Source organism: Puntigrus tetrazona, chromosome 24 (genome assembly GCF_018831695.1).
Source record: "Puntigrus tetrazona isolate hp1 chromosome 24, ASM1883169v1, whole genome shotgun sequence".
NCBI lineage: Eukaryota > Metazoa > Chordata > Actinopteri > Cypriniformes > Cyprinidae > Puntigrus > Puntigrus tetrazona.
The window spans coordinates 17,571,238-17,595,348 of record NC_056722.1 but is presented as its reverse complement, the minus strand read 5'-3'; the positions used below and the strand labels follow the sequence as shown (position 1 = coordinate 17,595,348).

Here is a 24,111-nt window from a genome sequence, read left to right as displayed (position 1 = left end):
TTTTTGACTTTGGTGGCCCCCTACAATTAAGTGAGAGGAATTCACTGCCGTAAATATATCGGTGCCGTAAAGGAATCCGCCTTTTCGAGGAGTTTCGCACTAGCCTTATTTACACACCGTTTTGAGCTTGATAAGCGTGGGAAAGAAACAGAATCCTTTTGCCCTATTAAATGTATTAGAAGATCAGAGTGATCTTAGAAGGGACATTATAAGGTAAAAAACGCATGTATATAGCTGAATAAGTCACATCTGAATATATCATTTATTGTAAAGATTCCACCATTGAGGGAAATTTAAGAGGACTTGGAATATATCATAGAAGTCCTATACACATTACATCCTTTTTGTCGTCCTGTACATTGTATTGCAAAAGAGTGGCCACTTATCAAATCATTCTGAGAAACACACGGAGAGAAAAGTCATCAAGTTTTACACAAGACGGGGAAGCGTGAAACGTGAGCGGATGTTTTGACTGAATTAATATACGTCCTTCTTTTCTGGTCTCAACCAATTTAAAACAAACTTGTTATTTCCATTTAAAATTGCAGCTTGGTAAAAAAAATTTTTTTAAAGATGTCTTATCCTCTTTAAGGATGCATTTAATCAAAATACAGTAAAGCCATAATATGGAGAAATATTTTTACAATTTAAATTCACTGCTTTATATTTTAATAAATTTAAAAATGCTATTTTTTGCTGTGATGCCAAAGCTGAATTTCAGCAGTCATTATATGTTACACTATATATATATATATATATATATATATATATATATATATATATATATATATTAGTTTTGAGTGACTCATAATCCTTCAGAAATCATTCTAATATGTTTTTGGTGTATAAGAAACCTATTTTATAACATAATTCACACACATATGGTGATCTAAATATATGAAATAATATATATAATAATAATACACACACATAACTTTTAACCTTATAAATGTCTACTTTCGATTGTAATCAATGCATCCTTTTAAAATAAAAGTATTATTTCCTTTTTGTTTGTCACTTTTGATTTGACTTCTTATAGGATCATTTTGGCATCACACAACAGAAACGCATGTACCGTTGTAGCCTTCGGTTTTTGTCTTTTGTGTTGGTTTGTTTCTAAAGGTTTATTTATGTGGGGTTATGTGCGTAAGAAGTCAAAAGGAGCTCCCGTTCTTCTCCATATAAAGTCTTGTGTGGGTATTAAGGTGTGTTCTCACCTGTAGGGCTGGACAGATACAAGCCCTTCCCTGATCGGCACACATTAACAATGTACAGAGGGAGAGGAAACCACTCAGAGAGATTCGTCAGAACTCATTAAAACATTACTACGCTGAACAATACCTCTCTGCAAGGCACACAGGTAAGAAAAATGATGTTATATCATCATAATGATGCAGTATGTGCTAGAGTTTGACATTTTTTATAAAGCAATAGTATAAAATAAAAAGTTTACATTAAAAAAATAGTTTACAGTATCTAAATGTGTGTTTTGCTTCTTTGCGGCGCAAGCAAACTTTCTGAATGACATGCTGATGGGAATTTTACTATGTTATATTCTAGATTAGATGGAAATGCGTGCATTTTTAAACTCCCACTGGGAAATGTGAGACTAATCCTCATTGATTAGGATTCATGGAAAAGCCTGTGCTGACCGTTGTTTAAAAGGCTTTGTCAATAGACAGGAAAACCAGTCATTCAGGACAGAAAGCACACACAAGTATTAAATACAAAGTGCTTGTACAGTACATACAGTTTTTTTTTCTTTAGGACCGAGCTGTTTATCAGAGCAATAATTAATGTTCTTAATGTGATATGATCACGTGAAAGATGAAAGGCTTTATCATATTTATATACAGTACGACCAGCATACAGCTGTGTTTTAGTTTGCCTATTTCGTCACTAAATACCATTTCCCGATTCCATATTTCTGTTGAATCGGTGTGTTTGTGTCTTCTGCATCCTCCCAAGGTTGTTCTGTGCGATATTTGTGTTCACGCTCCACCCTCAGCACTATATTTCAGTCAATATTCTCGCGCCCCAGTTTCTTAGCAACAGCTGTGCTGCGATTACGAAAGGTCAGCGTTTCTTTTCACTGTTAGCATCGAGTTTTATGAGGGAGGACCGGTCGCTGATGCGTAGCTGTTGTTTTGTTTGCGCCACGCTGCTTATTTGCAGGCCGTTAGTCCTAATAAGATTCACAGCTTGTCTGAATCTGCATTTTAAATGTATTCAGAGTCAAAGTCGTTAGCTGGACAAGGATGATGAAACATCTCAATGACATTTTGGCCCATTGCATGATTCCAGAGTTGCGAAACATTTCAACGTAATGAGCAATGTGGATGCTTGATTTGTTGTAATTGAAATTTATTCGTCTATTTTTTTGGTACACATTTCTGTTGCTGAGTGGTTTTTGTGCAGATTCTTGAAAGTGAAATCCATTTGTTGCCATAGCACTGGCCATGGCTGTTTAGCGCTACAGATTCTCTGCATATTCTCTTCATCATTCTTTCATAAACCATCTGTTCTCTGTCGCTCAGTGTTAGGAGTGATGAAGCACTGTAAAAAAAAACCATCTCTTAGAAGACAAAAATATGTCTTAACATTTAATCAACAGCTGAAATGTGACACTAGTGAAACACATTGTGTTATTGTGATACGCCAATGTTTATTATTTGTATTGTGAAATATATTTGTTATGTGTTCATAAGTGTCACATTCAATAATACTGCAAATTATTCCTTTATACTGTATTTTCTAATGCAAGCGTGAATTTAGGTCTGATTTAGATTAACTTTGGCAAAATGTGCTTTTGACAATTTTTTTGTCATTTGTGATGCATTATTTTGTGGTTATGGTTTAAATTCTGATATTTTCAGCTTTATTTCTTCTCAGAAAACAGCAGAATGACGGAAGCCCAGGATGTGTTAAAAAACATCCAGCGAAAACCTGGCATGCAGATCTGGACCATCAGTGTAAGAAATCCTTTTTTGGAGTCGAATGTAATATATTTTATGATTTCATATATATTAATATATTATTCCATTTTATGTTTGTTCAGAAAATGAAAATGGTCCCTGTCCCAGAGCAAGCATATGGAAATTTTTTTGAAGGTGACTGCTACATTATTCTTAATGTAAGTCATCTGCTATTCAATCTTATTCACATTATACTCTTGAGGTCATTTTAAATAGTGCTTTCAGAAAGAACTGCTCAAGTATTTGAAGTGATAATGACTAGAATGTATGTCCTTTGGAACACAAAGAAAGTTAACATTATGGAAGTTTTATATTATTAAAAATGTTGCTAATTGTTTAGAAATATTAATATTAAAACAACAGAGTATTATGCATGCAATAAATACATTGTAATTAATAATAATGAGTAAAAAAATAATGTATTTAATTCGATTGTATCTGTAGTAATATTCTATAATTTTTTACGTTCGTGAGCACGCGTCTTTCTTCATGCATCTGGCATGTGTCACTCAGGTGAGCAACAGCGCCACTCAATCCAGTGACATCCACTACTGGATAGGCAACGCTTCCTCTCAGGACGAGCAGGGAGCAGCAGCCATCTACGTGACCCAACTGGATGAGAGTCTCGGCGGAAGTCCGGTTCAATACCGCGAAGTCCAGGGAAGTGAATCGGCTAAATTCAAAAGCTACTTCAAGAATGGCCTCATGTGAGTGACATAAAAACATGTTGGCTTGCCCCTACCAGTTCCACGACGGTTTGACTATGTCCACGCTGTCCTGTTTCCTGTAGATATAAGAAAGGAGGTGTGGGGTCAGGATTCTCACACGTGGAGACCAATGTGTATAACATTCAGCGCCTGCTTCACGTCAAAGGAACGAAACAAGTGACTGCAAGAGAGGTGAACTGCTGCGCTAGACACCTCCCGTCACAATACTACAACAGTGAAGACTCGCTGTATAAATATGAAGTAGCTGATGCTTCCTATAATAAATAAATGAATAATAAAAAAAAGAAAAAAAATCTTGTTTCACAGAACACAGACAGACAAAGAGATGGAGTTGGATTCTAACTGTGGTTAAAGCGCATTAGAAGATTTGCAATGCAGTTCAGTTTGAGTGAACAGATATTTATATTGCAGGCGAAGGGCCAGCATTAAGAGGATCAGTAAATAGAGCTGTCATACTTTAAATGATTGAATTCAATGCACAAGAGAGTCAAGAATCTTGTCTCTGCATCAATGCTGTCCTCATGTCCTCTGATGTTTCTCTATTACATGGCCTGGGTTCTTGAAAAAGTCAGGAAGTTAAATATTGTACACCCCACAAATTATTCAGGACTACTGTCGAAAAATGAACAGGACTGTTTCGGTAATGTCTGATTTCTACCCAGCACTCTCTGTGAGAATTTCAGTGGAGCTGTGTGTGTGTGTGTGTGTGTGTGTGTGTGTGCAGGTGGAGGTTTCCTGGAGCAGTTTTAATCTAGGGGACATATTCCTGCTGGACTTGGGAAAAGCAATAATACAGTGGAACGGTCCTCAAAGCAACAGACAAGAAAAATTAAAGGTAATGAAAGATACTGTAAGATACTGTGCTGGATATATAATAAAATGATGTGTGGATATGTTCTGTTCTTTGGTAGGCCGTGATGCTGGCTCAGGACATCAGGGACCGGGAGCGTGGAGGCCGCGCTCAGATTGGTTTGATTGAGGGTGGGCAGGAGGAAGCCTCTCCTGACCTCATGAAGATCATGCTATCTGTTTTAGGTCATAGGACCGTTCACCTGAAAGAGCCAATCCCTGATGATAAACCAGACCCAAACCAGATCTCCAACGTCAAACTGTACCAGTATGAACACTCAAACACAACGCGTTGTTTGATCTTTTTATTGTTTATTGTTGTCTGTCTGTATTATGTCTGTCTATCTCTCGTTCTTTCATGATTAGTTGATGTTTCTGATAACGATGTTGATGACTGTCAATTCAGAGCTAACTTTTAGTAAAATGTAATTATAATTCTGTTGTTCTCAGTGTGTCTGATGCCAGTGGTCAGCTGTTGGTACAGGAAGTGGCTGCCAGTCCACTAACCCAGGATTTGCTGAATTCTTCTGTGAGAGACATGATGTCTACCAAAACACCCGTAGTACGATTACATGATGCACAGCTATCTGTGATTTAATCTTCGAAGTATGTTTTGTTTTCAGGATTGCTATATTTTAGATCAAGGTGGCAGCTCGATAATGGTCTGGAAAGGAAAAGGAGCATCAGATGAAGAGAGACGCTCAGCACTGAGTCGGGCGGTCGTAAGCATCCGTGTTTTCATACTGTAGGATTATAAGTAGTGTATCTATTTAATATGCGTCATAACTGGTGCACACAAAAATATTCATCCCTCAAGGGCTTTATAAAAGCGAAGAACTATCCGTCCAACACAAAAGTGGAGGTCATGAGTGAAGGAGGTGAATCCGCCATGTTTAAACATCTCTTCAAGTCCTGGAAAGAAAAAGGACAAACTCAGGGACTGGGAAAGATGCATACAGTGGGAAAGATAGGTGATTGGTCATTCAGCATTATTTGTCACGTGAGGGTGTAGATGTTTCAGCATTGTCACGTTAGTCTATTCATGTGATTTGGTCAGATTGATTGTATACACACCTGTTATTGCAGCTAAAGTGGATCAGGTGAAGTTTGACGTCATGGAGCTTCATGCTCAGCCGAAGCTGGCTGCTCAGGAGCGGATGGTGGACGACGCCTCGGGACATGTTCAGGTCTGATAAAATAACACCCGAACTCAAAAGTTTGGTATCGTTACCACGCCGCAGCAGACAGACATCTGCTCTCTTTTGTGTTCAGGTTTGGCGCATTGAGAATCTTGAACTGAAGGAGGTAAACCCAAGCACATACGGACAGTTCTACGGAGGAGACTGTTATCTAGTGTTGTACACCTACAACAGAGCCAACAAAGCGCAGTACATCCTCTACATGTGGCAGGTGAGGAGCGTAACATGCATACTCTATCTTCAACACAGTATACACTAAAATGAAGTTCTTTCATGTCATAATGTGTGGAGAAAACATATCATGCAAAGAATCGCAGTTATAGATCCACTCGCCCAAAATAAGTACTTTCACAGGACAATAAACTCACACAAATGAATTTGATTGTACTGGATAACAAAATATCAAAAAAGTAATGCTTGATTTTTTCTCAAAGCTACCTTCCCTTGTAGGAGTGACTTTGAAATGACTTCACTGTTCAAGTGAAGTTTGGATGTTCTCCACAAAAAAGTTTTGTTTTGTGAAAATGGTTTGCTACAAATCTATTTGTGCTCCTAATTTCAGAGGTGTACACGAATGAATGAGAAATCAAAGTAACTTGCATTACGTAAAAAATCAGATATTTCATTGTAAATTTAAAAGTCAAGCATATTCACATGCATTATGCAGATTAACACGCAATACGTTATGATCTGGATGTACACATTGGAGATCCTGTGACATGAAGCATGTCTTCTCCAGGGTCGCCATGCTACACAGGATGAGGTGACGGCATGTGCTTATCAGGCGGTGAATTTGGATAACAAATACAATGGAGCCCCAACGCAGGTCAGAGTGGTCATGGGAAAAGAGCCCAGACACTTCCTGGCCATCTTTAAGGGCAGACTCATCATTTTTGAGGTGATTGTGTCTTATAACTCTAAATTGTAAATTATTTTCTGACCTGAATTAGTTATTATATACCTACAGGTAACCAAATATGTATTTATATGTGTTTATTTACTTGCATACATTGTCATAGAATATATAAATGTCATATCTTGCCTCTTTGAAGTACTAAAGTAGCTTTTCATTGACAGTCACTGATTTTTTTTCTTAGGGTGGGACAGGTAGACCAGGTGTTGTGAACCCTGACCCTGGTGCCAGATTCTTCCAGGTCAGAGGAACACACGAGATGAACACCAAAGCAACGGAGGTGCCCGCCCGAGCCGGCTCGCTAAACACCAATGATGTCTTTCTGCTCAAAACTCATCAGAATGTCTTCCTGTGGTATGGCAAGGCAAGTATAAGTAAATAGAAATATACGCTAGTAAAATATAACGATTAAATCTGGGAATTATAAAATTATTGAAAAATAATCGGTTGAATTTAATAAATATAGACTAAAACTAAAATGTATAACATTAAAACAAGCTAAACATAATGTTACTTTGGCTAAAATGTGTTATAAGAATAAGAAAAAAAAAATTGCAATGATTGTTACGATCATAAAAACTGCAGTTATTTGATCAAAAACACAGTAAATGTTTATAATTATATTTATTAATATGTAAAATTATTACAGTTTTAAAAAATCTCATTTATTCCTGTTACAACAATCGCTGATTGCTAAATTTTCATCAGTTATTACTCCAGTTTTCATGATCCTTTAGAAATCATTCCAATATGTTGATTTGGTGCTAAATTTGTAATTATTATTGGTGCTCAAATATTAATAATGGTTGTTATTATTAGTAATGATTATAATCAAAGGAAAATCTTTTTCAACGTATTTTTGATAAGTGAACAGTATTTATAGGAAATATAATTTTTTTTACTTAATATTATCCACATCTTTACAGTCATTTCTGACCAATTTAATGCCAAATTTGACCAATTTTTCTGACCAAATTTTCCTGTATAAAACTGCAAATGTATTTTTCTTTTCTGTTTTATAATCTTACCTATGGCAAACACAGTAATGCATCGTGTTGAAAAAATGACCACTAACTGCTAATAGCAATAGATGAATAGCATGATTGTCTGCTATTTATACTACTTATTGCAAATAGCAGCAATTATCTGCACCTCTGTGTTGTAGTACATAATTAAACAGTATGCAATAATAACTTATGAAAAGTAAAAAAAGTAATTTAATTATTAAATGAATACCACCTTATTGGGACAATAAAGCCCTTCCTACACCTGCCCTTACTCTACTTACTATACTTTATTCTCCACTTTTGGATTATTTCCTTCATTTTTATTGACAATAAATGCTTTTCTGAAAAGGGAGGAAACAAAAGTTGACTAAAAGGCGGAATTAAACCCGGGTTGATCACGTCAAAATAACACGCCACACATTTTCCATCTGCGTCACTGAAGCGTCTTTTGTAATGTTGATAATCCAAATCACGCGTAAGTGGGAGGAGTTAGTGTAAATAGCCTCTGCCAACGAGTGTATGTAGTGTAAATAGACAAAGAAATGTTTACTGAGAGACTTCTATCAAAAACAGCTAGTAGTTTATCCACTGGTTAATCCTTGTTATATTTTTACATCTCTCTCTCTTTCTCTTCGTGTGGGTCTCTGTCTCTCACAGGGCTGCAGTGGAGACGAGAGGGAGATGGGAAAAGCCGTAGCTGATTTGCTTTCTGAGCAGGACAAGCAGATAGTGATGGAAGGACAGGAACCGGCTGCCTTCTGGGTGGCTTTGGGAGGGAAAGCTCCATACGCCAGCGACAAGAGGTACAAGCATGAAACCAGATCAAATCTAGACTACGGTCAGCCGTTTCCACTGACTTCCTCTGTATCTCCACCAGACTGGAGAAAGAAGTGGCACTTCACGAACCTCGTCTGTTTGAATGCTCCAATCAGACGGGCCGGTTCCTCATGACAGAAGTGGTTGACTTCACACAGGACGACCTGGACGAGGATGATGTCATGCTCCTGGACACCTGGGAGGAGGTGGGCCGCGAGAGGTCGCGCTCCTTTTGAACGAGGCTGCGGTGAAATGGCTGGTTATGCAAAATACGCAGAGAAAAATAGCGTCAAACAACTATCCAAAGTTCAGGTTTTCAAACTGACGGCCAAATACAGAGAGAGAAAAAGGGTGTGGGTGGGGTTCGTGGCATTAAAAAGCTAAAAAGCTCCCGCTCTTACGTGTCAATGTCCTTCCTCCCTCAGATTTTTCTTTGGATCGGCAACTCAGCCAATCAGTACGAGACTCAGGAGTCCTATAGCAGTGCGGTGGACTATCTTAAAAGCCACCCAGCCAGACGGGACCCTGGGACACCCATCACCTCTGTGAAACAAGGCTATGAGCCTCCCACCTTCACCGGCTGGTTTAATGCTTGGGATGCTCATAAGTGGAGCGTGAGTGCAGCAGGGGGCAGTAATGCACAACAAATTCACTACATCTTGAGACGTTGAGTCCACATAATCACTTAACAATACATGATCAGTCCACATAATCATCTTATAATGCATCCTTTTACTTTCTTAACACATTTTCGTTGATCTCCATTGTATGTTTTTCCCCAAATTGTTTGAATTTATAAGTTAAAATGATTATTATTTGACATAAAAATGCGTAGAAACTTGTTTCCTCCATAGGGTAAGGGTAAAAAAAGGCTTACTCTTCTCCTACAATTACAATTATATATTGATCTCTCTTTTAACATAATAAATAATACATAATCAGAATTCTGAATTAGAGTTTAAACCTCACAAATCTGACATCATGTAGTACCTTTATTTTTTATCCTCTGGTGGAATCAAACTTAAAGTTAAATATTCAATATCATGAAAGTCAAAGCTGGTAACGAATGCAATCTCGTGTTGACTCTGAACACTTTTTTCCCACCATCACACCACATAAGACACTTTTTCAGTTTCACTCTATATTCTAGGGAGGCCTTTCTTATGAGGAGATGAAAAGCAAGATGGGTGAAATTTCGCAAATCACTGTGGTAAAAAGCTTTAACCGTACTGATTAAATGCTTCTCCTAATTCATTTACACCGATTTATCAAATGTTATCAAATTACTTTCAGATATCGCTACGATCCGCATCTCTGTGTAAATCTAAACATGATATCAACCTCATTTCCTGTAGAGTCTCAACAACACAAACCTGAATAAGAAGACAGGAGGAGCGGGCGGAGGGAGCTACAGTGCTCCCGGAGGTCCGGGGAATCAGAGGGTGTCCTCCTCCGTCTCCGCTGTGTACGCAGACCATTCTCCCAGCAGAGCAATGCCTTCTGGGGTGCCTCATTCTGAGCAGCTAGTTAAAACTCCTCAAGGAGTGGACCCTGAAAAACGAGAGGTGGGTACTGAGACCGGCAACACAGAAACCGCTTTCTGGAAAATAAAAAGGGTTTTCTTAAATGCAGATAGAATTGCTTTATTACTTTTTTTTATCTCGCATATCTATTTTTCTCTCAGTTGTGAGTTCATATAAAAGTCAGAATTGTGATGTAATGATATTTTTTTTTCTCTGAATTTGTTATCTTGCAATTATGAGCAGTATTATTTTCCAGAATTGTGAAAAATGTTCGGAACCGTGAGACATTACCTAGTGCTGTCAAATGATTCATCGTGATTAATCGCACCCAGAATACGTTTTTGTGTACATAATTTACGTATGGGTATTTTTATTATGTATATGTGACCCTGGACCACAAAACCAGTCAATTTTTTCAGAAATTGAGATTTATACGTTATTTGAAAGCTGAATAAATACATTTTCCGTGATGTATGGTTTGTTAGGATATGACGATATTTGGTTGAGATACAACTATTTGAAAATATGGAATATAAATATATATAAAGAACATAAATACTGAGAGTGAAGCTCTTTGAACATAGTTTTTTACTAACCAAAAAGTTTTGATATATTTACAGTAAGAAATTGGCTAAATATCTTCATTGAACGTGATCTTTGCATATTATCCTCATACAATGTATCTCTGGCTGTGCAAAACAAGATTGATTTTGTGGTTCTGGGTCACATATATAAATACACACACTAATTATATTCATTTATTAAATATATTAAATATCCACAGTATATATTTCGGCAAAATAAAAAAAGGTTCATTGTGACAGAATTTGTAGCTAATTTATAGAGTACAGAAATTATTACGTTATATAGCTTTTTTTTTTAATTCTGAGAGAATTACTTTTTATCTCACATATCTATTTTTCTCTCAGTTGTGAGTTTATAAACATATTTTCTTAAATATATAATTGCACGCGTTTGTGTGTGTATACAGACACCCACGCGCACACACAATTATACACACATATATTATGTAAACAAAAGCTTTTATTTTAGACCCGATTAACCTGTTGACAGCACTAATATTAACTCAGAATTGCACTAAAAGTCAGATTCATGAGCTAAAAAGTTGCAGTTAACTTTTTATTTTATTTTTCAATCCTGTGAAAGAATCAAACCTCCATACTTTTGAGTCGGTCTTTAAAAATCAGAGCTTGGTCATTTTTATTTCAGGAATATTTGACTGACGCAGAGTTTGAGAATCTCCTCGGATGCCCCCGTGACAATTTCCAGCGGCTGCCTAAATGGCGTCAGAACGACCTTAAAAAGAAGGCAGGGCTGTTTTGAGTTGGTTTTATTAAACTGATCTTCAGACCCGATTATTGTGCTTCATGTGTATTTTGGGCTAGAAGATTGTCACCAAGAAAATGTCATCGATTTATTCACGTTTCAACTCAAAAGCTGATAGAAATGCTTTGTAAATATCTTAATATCAAACTTTAAAATTGTATCGCCAAAATATCTGTATTGGTCACATACAGTAGAACGTGACTTCTAGTGCTAATAAAAACACAATGTATGCCGAGAAATGTTTCTGAGATGTTTAATTCTGTTTTAATGGATGCACCAGCATTTTAGAGTCAGTGAAACCAGTTGTTTCCAGTTAGGAGGACGTCAGAACGGGACATCAGAAACAGATGTTGTTATGGCTTAATATTGCTGAAGTAACAACCGTAACAACTTTCCTTTAAGACGCATCAGATAAGTTAAGAACGACATAAAAATAGAAATATTTCTAGAAAAGGAACAGGTCCTTATACCAACAACAATGAATACAAAACAAACACCTTAAAAAATATAAAGCACAGCTAGTGTTTGTGAATGTATAACTTTTTCTATCCCATTACTTTATACATGTTTGTAGTGCAACACTTCTTCTCAGACAAGATAATTCAATACACACCTACCGTTCATATTCTTATATAATGTGATTATTACTGCTAGCCGAACACCAGAAAATAACCGATACATACATGCACAGTATTGGTAATGTGGGGTAAACGGTTCATTGTCCATCATTTGTATCCTGAGTTGATATAAAATAAACTGAACATAAGCTAACGTAAGTCACTGGAACTAACAAATATCAATCAGTATTACACCAGAGTCTGATCTCACACAACACTGAACAAAGGATGCTATTGGTAAGATTACATCTCCTGTTTAACCGAGATATAACTGCGACTATGATGAAGACGAAAACACACCAGAAATTATATACAAACACTGTTTAAATACTCTGTTAATAAAGGGATATTCGTTCCGTCTAAAAAGGGATCTGTGTGACATATTTTTAAATACACCTTTTTTAATATAAAAATAGAGAACTGCTAGGTAAAACATGCTCCAGGTGCGAATCTAAACCGATTAAGGCAGGAATGACGAAGTAATTCTCAAAACGGACATGTTTTCTCAAAGCACCAGTGATTAATCACATCCAAAATTAAAGTAAATGTTCATAAAATATACGTGTGTACTGTGTATACTTATATGTATATATATAAATATACATATACAGACATGTATACATTACTGATTGATTAACTAATCATGTAACTTAATTCTTTTTTATGGAAGTAATTTGTTACGTTGCTTTTTGTCACCGGGGCTAGACTTGCTTATTTATCAATAACCAAAACACCAAAAGGTATATTGCGCGCAACTGTAAAAAGATTACGTAAAATCTGATTATGTTGTAATTCATTATCCCAACACTTGTAAACACCAGCTTTTATTTTGGAGACAATTAATCGACAACTGATCAAATTTAACTGTTAGCCAAAAATCTTTAAAATATTACAATTTAAATTAACTTTAAATAAAATATATTTTATTATTATTATTATTTTTAATTTAAACAGTTTTCATTTTAATTTATTAATTTTGTTTTAATTTAATTTATTCAATCTGCATGCTATGTGAAAAAAAAAAAAAAGACTAGGAATGTGTAGAATCTTTCGTATGTTCTTAGTTTTGTGTGTCTGTGTGAGTGTGTGGGTTTTTTTTTTTTACCCCACCTGTTTGTCGAAACTGAACCGCATATACTAATTCCATGAAGCATTTTAAGGAACACCTCTGAACTCAACCAATAACCAACAGAGCACGAGGAACATGGGAAAGGTCCAAATCTTAAATCCTAAAAGTGTTCGCGGGAGACGGTTTAGTTGACTGTCTTTTTCAGTTGTCTGCACACTTTGACGTTGCGACGTCTGAAGGGGATGACGGTTTATTTGGCATCAAGAACCATGATGTGTACAAAGAGTCCCGCTGAAGGAATGAGGTTTCCTCTCTTCGTGAGCAGAGGCACATGGCGGTATCCTGAAGACAAAGACAAGGACTCACGTTGAGCAAATTCGTAACCGCACGACAATTGCTGGCTTATTTTCACTAGCTCACCGTTCTCCATGCTGGTGAAGGGCAGAGTGTACAGGCCAACCAGGTCATTGTGGGAAGCAGCGTCGAAGTCCTCCACCACAAACCGCACCAAAGCCAGTTCCGGCACGTGAATAGTGAACTGGAATTTTGTGTTCCACATGGGATTGAAACCTGTGACAAAAAAACGCTTCAGTGACCTTCACTTTGGTACACAGCATTTGTTAAGTGCGTAAGTGTTAATGGACTGTTGACACTTGCCATTGTTGTCAATGTGGTGCGTCTGTTTGCTGGCTTGGTCGGCTGGAACACCATAGATCTCCACCCTGACCTGAGGGTCCACGATGGAGCTCTGCTTGTCTTTATTGATTTTAGGCAGCTGCTGGGCTGAGATGATCTGAACGGACACATACATGATTTAGGGATGAATGATATAAAGGTGTCCTTATTTACTAACACTGTTAAATTTCTTTATCGAACCTATATAAATATCTAAATATTTTTTGACTAATTTTTTTAGATTTAATTGTGTGATGCCTAAAGTCATTGTAGCAATTAAAAACAGCTTTTACTGATTTACCTTTACATGAAAGATTATATTTGTAATGTACTCGTTATTTTATTCATTCTATCAGCCAGAGTAACTCATTTAAATGCTTCAAAAAGAATATTTATTTTTTCAGAATGTATATTATAATGTTATGATGTCTAATTTCACTTGTATCATTTACACACTGCATTTTAGATGCAAAAATAAATATATATATATATATATATATATATATATATATATATATATATATATATATTAATATATAACAATTAACATTATAATGTTGTAATGCCATATATATTTAGCATTTAAAATGAATGGATTTAAGTGGATTTAAGTATATTAATGAATTATTTGTATTCATTTATTGTAATTATTAATTTTTTTAATTAATTGTATCAGGAATCATTTTTATATATATTCATCCCTTTTTTAGTTTTTTATTATTATCTCACCATGATATGAAATTCCTTTTTCTTCAGCCAGGGGCCTACACTGAGGTTCTTGGGGTCAAACTTTGAGGCCGGATCCCTCTGAAACTCTGGTTTAAGTATGTAGCCACACTTGCCATTAGGTAGAAAGCGGGCCTGATTCAGATCCATCTCCTTACCAGCAGTCTGGAAGTTTAGAGCCACTATAGACATTTTGAGGAATAAAAAACATATTAATAGCGTATGGAAGCACAGGTAGATTATAAACAGGCTTATAAACTGCATCAGAAGCATATTATATAATATCCCACCTATTTGGCAGCCGGCGTTCCACAGTGGTACTGGATTGTAGTTGGATGAATCTGTTCTGGAGCCAGCTGGGTAGATTCTGCTCAGCTTATCCATGTTGTGATGAATAAATGCCGTAGCTTCAAGAAATAATTGTTTTATAGTTTCAGACCCTATCGAGTGCTGCGTATTTGACATATTTGTAGGCCAAAATGGAAGTTAGAAACACCTTGGTTTACCTGAGCTTTCTGCCAGATTTATTGCTTTGCTCTCCTTGAAGGAGGCCATTTCATAGAAAGCCTGGTTATCTCTTGAATGCTCGAAGTTGCTGAAATGGACACTCTTGCAGTAGATGACCAGATCTGACAGCTCCTTAGCCAGCTGGATCTTTTTGGAACTCTACAGTATAATGAAAAAATAGAGTTTAGTTACGGTTGGGCATAACTTCTATTACAAAGGCATGCCAAATAAGCAAAACAAATCTGATGTCTGTCTCATGATTTGAATAGGGTTTTCGTGGGAATGTCTGTGACAGCTGAGTGTGCCGATTTGAACTCAACCTTATCTCCCGCAGCTTTGTATATGCAAATATACTCCACACAGCCCTAAGTGTATTTATTTCAAGTTTGTAGTCTAGTTTGCATTCAAAAGAAAATGAAGTGGCCTGAAAATAAACTTCAGCCAAGATCAGAAATAATTGGCTTTTCTGCCAATTTTACTAATCATTTAGGAGACACATACGTATATTTTTGACCTTGCATGAATGTCAACCTGTTGTTTGGGACTCCCAAAACCTAAATATGAACCTTTCATAACCTATAGGGGCACTTTAACTTTGCAGCACTTGAATTCCCTGAATGGCTGTATGGTTTTCACACACCTTTTCCTTTGGTTTCTGTTCAGCCTCTTTGAGCTCAGCAGCCTCATCTTCCTCAGACACACAGTCTACATCCTCTGTGGTGTTGTTGTTAAATGCCGCATCCAGTTTATTCAAACGCTTGCCCTTGACCAGAAAACATCCCTTCAGCTCCTACAAAAATAAACAGATGACACAAAAATTTTACTTTTTGTGAAGCATTTTAATATATTCATATAACAAGGATGTGTAAAATCGATCATTTCAAATAAATGCTATCATTGTGAACTTTATGTTCATCAAAGAACCCTAAAAAAGACAAATTTTAAGCAGCAAAGTGAACATGAGAAGAAATGTTTCCAAATCAGCATGTTAGAATGCTTTCTGAAGCATCGCATGACGCTCAGCATTACAGGAATATATTATATTTTAAAATACAAAATAATAAACTGTATTAATGATGAGGATAAGAAACATATTTTAACAGCATAGGTAGATGTTTTGAGAGAAAAATTCTAGATACCTTTCACTTATTACAAATGGAACTGAAAGATGATGCTTTACTATTGTTTCTCTTCCTAGTGTGTTCATGTGGAGATAGAAGTTCATGGCTGAGCCGCCCTCAGGCTGTAATACTAGAATCACCTTTGATTACCATCCTGCCATTCTGTCGTTCAGAGAAACTGGCAGACCTTCTCAGTACGAGACAAGGCTCAGGGCTAAAACTCAATTCAAATAAATAGGTCATCCTAAGGAAAAGATTCAAAACGGCTCCATCTCCATGGATTCCAATGTGACATCATTCAGAAGCCCCTCCCACCTCACAACCAAAACAAGCCCATCCAATCCTGGCCGTCTGAACGTGTGCTGTCTTTCAGGAGGCAGCTCAAAAGCTTGGTGAGGGTTTCGGTGAATCATCAGGTCAGTGATTAAATGGTTCCGAAAAAAAAAAGATCACTTCCCCAGTCTTAAGCTATTTGAATTCGTGGACACAGAAGTAAACAGGAAGATTGCTGGGAAAATGAGGAAGTCATCTGAGGAAAGTAGGGTGTGGTAAAAAAAAGATATTAAGAGGTCATGGAGCTGGTCTCTCCGGAGAGACGTCTCTGTTATCCACCAGGTGGCGATATGTAGAATCAGATTCATATGTAGTTACACACGTCATTACTTTACAAGAGAACAAGAATAGTGTAGAAACTCGCAAATATCTAGTACGTTTCACGCAAAGAAATGACAAATAATGTATGAAATTTTGAAGCAGAAAAGCACATTTTTACAGTGCAGTGGTGCTGCATCACCCAAGTGTGTTATTTTTAGTGGACTAACCTCGGGTCCTGGAAAATTGCTGGGCATTTGATGCCCCAGGGGTTGAGTGAGCAAAGCGCTGCCCAGGATGGAGGTTAAGTGACGGGCCATGATCTTCTGCTGCTCTGTGGAGCAATGGTTCTCCAAAGACAGGATCACTGGATACTGTGAGGTCTAGTGCAACAACAAACACAAGCTTTTCATAACCCGCAAATCTCCTATTCCCTGTCATCACAAAATCCAATTCACCTCATGACAGATGACTGACTGACAGCCTAAAAATAGCCAATTGTCAAATTGTTCATTGTTTTGATTACATAATACATAATTTAATTCACTCACTTTGAAAGCGTATTCTTTGATGGTCTTGATGACATCTTTGAAGAGCACTTTGGATGTGAGCGTATGGCCGTGGTAAATGACCGGCTCACCGTTGGCACCGTCCCAGCAATCCAGCTCCACACAACGACAGCTCTTCATCAGCGCTCTATAAAAGATAACAACCATTTCCTCATACCGCCTATGGGTGAATGCTTTGTGTTAATGCATAGCTGCTATTACTTCTAGAGAAAACAGACAGGTTCGTACTTGATATAGGCTTCTGTGCTGCTAGGCCCCTTCAGCTGATCCTCCATCAGATAGGTGTTGTGGGAAGAGGAAATGAAGTAATGATTGAGCGGCTGATGCATGTCTTGGTATATAGGTTTGTGGGCTGATTTAAAGATGGAGCCTTCATCATGGTTCAGGTACATCAGGAAACCATCTTTGCTCATGAACTTGTTCTGTTTGGCTGGGTCAATGAAAAACATGGTATTACACTAATATGTATTATAAAAATGATATAATTTTGATAAACCTGCTATTTTGATTGGCTAATTTAGTTTGTTTCATTATTGTGTGTTTATAGTATGTTTTATCATTTTATCTTCTATTATCCAAAGTATATTACACTTGTTACACAACTCATTACTCAGTACTTACAGTCACTACTCCAGTATTCAGTGTCACATGACCCTTCAGAAATCATTCTGATATGCTGGTTTGCAGCTCTAAAAACATTATTTTTAATTGTGCTGTCAAACAATTAATCATAATTAATCATGTCCAAAATAAGCTTTTGTTTTCATACTATATGTATGTGTACAATTTATATTTCTTATGCATAAATAAATACACACATATATAGTATATATTTTGAAAAACATTTACATGTGTGCATATATATATATATATATATATATATATATATATATATATATATATATATATATATATTTTAGATTATTATATTTTATATTATATAGAAATATATGTAATATATAAAGATATTTTTCTTAAATATATACATACATGTGTTGTTATTTATATATGTGACCTTGGATCGCTGGGGCGTATTTGTAGCAATAGCCAAAATTATATATTTTTTATTTTGGCCAAAAATCTATGTGCCACTATTATCCTGCAAAGTTTTAAATCTGAAAGTGCATCATGTATAAAGTCATTGTTTCTCAAAAGAAAGACTTGACTCTGAATTCCCAGTCTGTTTCATGTTGATGTGAAAGCGAAATATTAGCATAGTGCCCGCCCACTAGTTGGGTGCGCAGACCTGGTAAAACTTGATTTTCTTGTTGGTCTAAATGAAAATGCGAATTCATTCTTTGCCACTAGGTGCCACTTTTGGAGCGTTAAACGCTCACAAAGCTCTGCTTTAAATGAAAACGACCAATCAACGCAGATTAGTGTCACGCAAAGGACTGGTTTGGAAAACTAATAGTTAAAGAAATTGTTTTGGAGTAGTTTAACAAATTAGGTAAAAATATCATAAGAAAATGAATGTCAGAAATGTGTGAGAAATGTGTTTTTTGGCCTTGAATGGATGTCAACCTCATTACCATTAAAAGGGTCACTTTCAGTTAAGATCATGTTCCATGAAGATATTTAGTAAATTTCCTACCATAAATATATTAAAACATAATTTAACTTAATTTAGACAACTTCAAAGGTGATTTTCTCAGCATTTATTTCTTTTTTGTGCCCTCAGATTCAAGATTTTCAAATGATTATTTGCTTCAAGTAATTAAGCGTATTTATAGCTTTCAGATGAAGTATAAATCCAATTTATAAAATCTACACTTATTACTGGTTTTGTGGTCCAGGGTCCTTATACATAATAAATATACACATAAATGGAGATTAATCGTTAGACAGCACAAATTTTTATTAATATTTAAAATGGCTGCTCTGCATAATATTTTTTGTGGAAACTGTGTTATATAGAGTCCTACTTAACTGTGTTAAATAGAAAGTAAAACAAATAGTATAAATGTGTTTTCTAATACTGTTGATCAATTCAATGCATCCTATTATTGCAACCATTAATATCTTTGAAAGTAAAGATCCTTGCACATTGAGTCAGAAATATTTTAATGCATTTTGTTTCATATTTTCCTATTAAAATGCTTGCTACAGATGCGAAAATGCAGAAAATGTTGAATTATTTTTTTACTTTTTATGGACGTAAGGTCCATCATGTGGTCGTATTTATTTTTTGAAATGTGCCATGACATTAACAGTAATCTGATGTATTCTTCTGGTAATTTAGGTGTGCTTACCTGTCTCATCCATCTCATATTTCTCAATAAGCTTCTTCGCATACTCCAAAGACACTGGCTCCCTCTGCTCATTTTGGAGAAAGTTCAACAGGTCACCGGAGCTCATCTGTCCATTAGTGTTAGAGTACTTCCCATAGATCACATCAATCTCCTGACGGTAGGTCAGTAAATCATAGAACTCTTTAATCTCAGATCCCTCCAGAGTGCCTGAGTTCGATGTGTCACATTTCTGCAATATTAAATAGCAAAAAATACAAATAAAACTGTTCTCAAGGACCATCAAAAGCAGTTACCAACAACTTTTTTTTTTAACTAATTTCTCTGAGCTCAAAAGCAATTTAAAAGCATAATAAATAACTTATAAATAATCCTGAATTGCAGTCATTTAAACAAAAATAAAACGCTATAAGCTGCTCACACAAGCTACAATGCAAACAATAGATTTATTATTTGCCTCTTACCTTGAAAAGCATCTCAGCGTAACTGTCGTTCACTTCAATATTGATCTGGCGCAGGAAATGCTTCAACTCCTTCAAGGACATTTTGTTGTCTGAGTTCTTGTCTGCCTTGCGCATGCACTCATAGATCCAGCTTTTTGTCTGATGTAAGGACTGAATATTTCTGTTTTCTATCTAGATCTTAGCTACTTATGAAAAATGGTTTATATCAATGCTTATTACTGGTGCTGTCAAACATTTCATCCCGATTAATTAAATCCAAACTAGGTTTTTCTTAACATGATATATATGTGTGTGTGTACATTTATTATACGAACACGTACAGCATGTTTGAAAATAATTACATGTATATTTTGATATTTATATCATTTGTATTATATATAAATATTATTCATATATAAGCTTACCATTTTTCTTTAATATATACATGCATGTGTATGTCCTGAGTTATTTTGTAATATTTAGTCTTGACCATATTTCTGCATCTATGCCTAACCTTACACACACAATAAATATACACAGCACAGGTGACATTCACGTGTATTTGTAATGTAATATATAATAATAACCACCGTTAAACTGAAACCTAACCCTAACCTTATATTAAATATGTCACTTTGAAATGATGGTTAACCTACATATGTTAAATCAATGTTTTGCTCTAATTACATCAGTGTTGACAGATGTGTTCAGGGAGCAGGCTCTGAGGAACGTTCAAGGATACTGTTCACTGTTCTGCTGTCGGTTGAGGTTGTGTATTCTAGTCATGACCTTCTCCAGACTGCTGACCCACTGCTTGGCCTCCTCTTTGGATGAAGCGATCAAGTCCAGATTCTTCCGTCGACCTTTAAAGATGATGGAGAAACAGCGCTCTTCCACTAAGTCGTCAGTGTACTTCTGCAACCCTTCAGTCTGACGGCCATACCGCACCGAATCGATGTCCTCCAGACTGACTGTAAGTTAAGCCAAGAGATTTTTCATTATTACTCATTTTAGAGTTTTAACTGCATTTTGACCCTTTTATGAATAAATCACAAGACAACTGCTGGCAGAGTGATGAAACATCTAAACAGTGATTTACATTAAAACAGCAGCAAGGATGGACATGTTATTTCTAGGTTTATTTAATATGCAGGTCTGTACATGCAGTGGATTATTTAATGAGCATATTTTGACATCTTACAAACCACCAAAAGACACAGATGTGCATGTAGGTCTATCCTTTTCAAAGATAGGAATCAATATGTTATCTCATAGATGGTTGTACGCAATTTAGTAATGAGTCTCAAAATTAAAGGGTTAATTCACCCAAAACTGAAAATTAACCCTTTTTTTTTTACACACCTTCAAAGCAAAAATTCTGATGCTTCTAAGGTGAATCGAGCAAACAGAAAACAGACATGTAATGAAAATTTAAATTCAATCGAGTAAAGCGAGACCCACACTCACTTGAATGATTTTTGGATTTATGGATATTATCTATTTGTGCTTTCTCATTTGAAGCCATAATGGTTTTACTGATATACGCACCTAGATTTTTGGTTGAGTTTTGTGATTTTAATTTTTTTAATTTACATTTAATGAAATAGAATGGAATTAAATGGTCGAGAGTTAAATTGTATACAATTTTTAATTGTTCCATTGTTTTAGTTGAATTAGCCCTATAGACAATGTATTTTCATGTAATTATCATTTTTAATCGTTATTATAATGTTTTTAATTTCCATGTAAACATCTATATTAACTTCATAAAATTTTCATTAGATTTAAAAAATTGTTTATCATATTTTATCAATTACATTTGTTTTTCTCATGGACAAACGCTTATTTCCATCGTGAAATACATTAATGTAATAATCTAATAAATCTAATCTAAATCTAATTAATTTAACTCAATTTTGATTTCATAAAATTGATGGCACAGTTCTTAAATGTATTTTAATTTATTGTCACGCATAATAATCATTTTTCAAATAAACATCCCTGACCGATTCAACTTTAAAATGAACATGCCATTGAATAATCTTGATTTCTTAATCAAAGAGTGTAGCCAAAGCCCTGCTGGGACAGTGGCATCTTGTCAGAAACTGATAAGAAGCTGATAACCTCTTTGGTGTCACCCTACTTGACGATTATTGAATGTGTTTGGCAAACACAGCTGTATGTTACAATCAGTCTCCGCATGTGCCCTCTGGCTTTTACTTCCAGCGTTAAACAAACACAACATTAAACAGGACAAAATAAGCTCTGCTATTGGGCTATAATAATAAAGTGAGGAATGTGTTCAGATGCACACACAAAGGGCTGTCTGTCTCTGCCGTTAGCTTTAATTGATTGTTCTGTGCACAAATAGATGAACTGTTCTAACCGGAAGTGAGGCACAACGGAGATTTTTGGAAATCTCTCTCGTAATGAATTCATAATCTTTAATAAAATAATCAGACAATAGATGGCTTTCTGTCGAGATTCAGGTCAGGGTTGGGTTCAAGCAAGCAGAAGCCACTTAGCATTTTACATAAACTATTCTATATTATAAAATTAGCCTAAAAAGTAGCTGGTTTTAAAAAACAGCAAGTGTCTATCTCATTTGAGGTCTTAACCTTCTCGACCGTACTGCTAAATTCTGAATTTTGATGCTAAATTATACTACATTTATTTTTAATTCTAATTCTAACTCATTTAAGATTTTTTTGTTGCTATTAACTAAACTAAAATAAATAAAAAAATGTATATGTACTCTCATAGGATTCAAAAAGAAAATTACGGAAAATATTGAAAAAACTAAATCACACACAAAAAAGGTGTAAAGTTGTATCTAGTTCATGCAATTTCCAAAAGTTGAGGGCTTTCTTTCACTGATCATTTGATGAAAAAGAAGAGCTTCACACCCTTATTTGTACGCTATTTATTGAAAATGTTGAAAAAGCACAGCTGGAGATAATTGGCTGTTTAAGACGTGGCAAAGGCAAATATGGGGACTGTAGGAGAACTATTTGGATAACACCCAATCTAAAGTGAACTGGTGAAAGAAAGCAGTGTCAAAAGCAAGTCTAGCATCCTTCAGATTCCACTCAAACGAGCTGACAGAAAGGAAACACTGTGCTTGGCCACATTCTGACCTCCGTTTTCTGATTTTACCGGATAATTATTGTTACATTTAATGTGTTATATAAAGTGTCCGAAATACTATTTCAAGATGAAAACAGTGACTTTTAGGTTAATAACTGCACCAACGCCTTCTTTTTTTAGGGTGAAGTGTGTTACAATCTTGTCTGATCTAATGATTTAATGATGCAGATTTGATAGTGATAATGATGAAACAAAGGTTACACGCTTGACCTTTAAAAACAACTGCTCATTTTCCAGTCTGGTTTTTAAACCACATCCTGTGAGGGGCTTTTTCTAAGGTCCTCAAGAGCCGCCCTATTTGATGTCATGGAAGAACTATTGCAGGCAGTAAAGTTCAATACTTGGTGTAAAATAAAAAGAGCAGCCGTGATGTGCTAGCAAGAGCTTTTAAACACACGTCAGGGCTGTGATTTTGCCTCATATGACCTCTGTTGTATTTTACAGTGGTGGGATGTTGACCGTGTGACCTCTCATTGTGTTCTGCTGGAGGCGGGGATAATAAACTCATGACAAGCACCCTGAACAGGGGCAAAATCTGTTCATTGTTGTACAGATAATAGCGCCAAACTATGAAACGGGGCATCGCACAGGACTGAGGCTGATGTTTTATTCAAACCGTCTCTGTCCAACGGGGTTTAAAAGACGAACATGGTCATTGTCCCATTTCTGGATAGTTTTACTGCATCAGCACTAGTGTTTGATAAAAACAGTTACATTTCCTCAGTTTGCTTCCCACTCTTTCAAGTCCATTTAACTGGAGATCAACTTGGCACACTTACAACAACATAATAAAAACCTCACTTCCTGTGCGTACAAACATGACCCCCTTGTTATCTTGTACTTAACTAGCCAATAATTTATATTATAGCTCCAATGGCAAGCCTCTGAATTAGTCTGTAACTTTTCGATACTTAGAAAGTATTGAAGTATCCTACTTGGCTTAATATTTGTTTTCACTGAGGGACATCGTCCACCATTTACGTCATTGTTTTGAGAACAGTCCATGTGCAATCCATCTAATCATCATTCCTGGAAAATGG

At 35.9% G+C, this 24,111-nt stretch overlaps 3 protein-coding genes across 5 annotated transcripts in view; 2 read left to right on the top strand and 1 right to left on the bottom strand.

Moving 5' to 3' along the window:
• The window catches only part of ctdspla (CTD (carboxy-terminal domain, RNA polymerase II, polypeptide A) small phosphatase-like a), a 39,580-nt gene extending 36,608 nt beyond the window's left edge, over positions 1 to 2,972 (top strand). For both annotated transcript variants that reach the window (XM_043226472.1, XM_043226471.1), the window contains 2 exons: positions 1,224 to 1,360; positions 2,893 to 2,972. The gene's annotated coding sequence lies outside the window, so the exon portion shown is untranslated. The remainder of the gene's footprint in view (positions 1 to 1,223; positions 1,361 to 2,892) is intronic.
• On the top strand, positions 1,310 to 11,596 carry vill (villin-like). Its single transcript, XM_043226465.1, has 20 exons — positions 1,310 to 1,360; positions 2,893 to 2,972; positions 3,059 to 3,133; positions 3,489 to 3,682; positions 3,766 to 3,874; positions 4,428 to 4,538; positions 4,615 to 4,820; positions 5,003 to 5,081; positions 5,176 to 5,274; positions 5,370 to 5,523; positions 5,639 to 5,739; positions 5,825 to 5,962; positions 6,491 to 6,649; positions 6,849 to 7,028; positions 8,329 to 8,474; positions 8,549 to 8,693; positions 8,913 to 9,101; positions 9,638 to 9,697; positions 9,843 to 10,052; positions 11,241 to 11,596. Exons 2-20 carry the CDS (start codon positions 2,904 to 2,906, stop codon positions 11,352 to 11,354), a joined length of 2,538 nt encoding a protein of 845 aa, XP_043082400.1. The 5' UTR covers positions 1,310 to 1,360; positions 2,893 to 2,903; the 3' UTR covers positions 11,355 to 11,596.
• Positions 11,597 to 11,654: 58 nt separating this feature from the next.
• Positions 11,655 to 24,111, bottom strand: part of plcd1a (phospholipase C, delta 1a) — an 18,746-nt gene continuing 6,289 nt past the window's right edge. For both annotated transcript variants that reach the window (XM_043226467.1, XM_043226466.1), the window contains exons 3-15: positions 20,667 to 20,895; positions 19,946 to 20,075; positions 19,485 to 19,713; positions 17,461 to 17,662; positions 17,215 to 17,359; positions 16,894 to 17,046; positions 15,592 to 15,741; positions 14,951 to 15,110; positions 14,735 to 14,851; positions 14,448 to 14,626; positions 13,701 to 13,836; positions 13,464 to 13,613; positions 11,655 to 13,385 (exon numbers count right to left, since the gene is read on the bottom strand). In XM_043226467.1, coding sequence (XP_043082402.1) covers positions 13,294 to 13,385; positions 13,464 to 13,613; positions 13,701 to 13,836; positions 14,448 to 14,626; positions 14,735 to 14,851; positions 14,951 to 15,110; positions 15,592 to 15,741; positions 16,894 to 17,046; positions 17,215 to 17,359; positions 17,461 to 17,662; positions 19,485 to 19,713; positions 19,946 to 20,075; positions 20,667 to 20,895 — 2,072 coding nt within the window. In that variant the 3' untranslated portion in view covers positions 11,655 to 13,293. The remainder of the gene's footprint in view (positions 13,386 to 13,463; positions 13,614 to 13,700; positions 13,837 to 14,447; positions 14,627 to 14,734; positions 14,852 to 14,950; positions 15,111 to 15,591; positions 15,742 to 16,893; positions 17,047 to 17,214; positions 17,360 to 17,460; positions 17,663 to 19,484; positions 19,714 to 19,945; positions 20,076 to 20,666; positions 20,896 to 24,111) is intronic.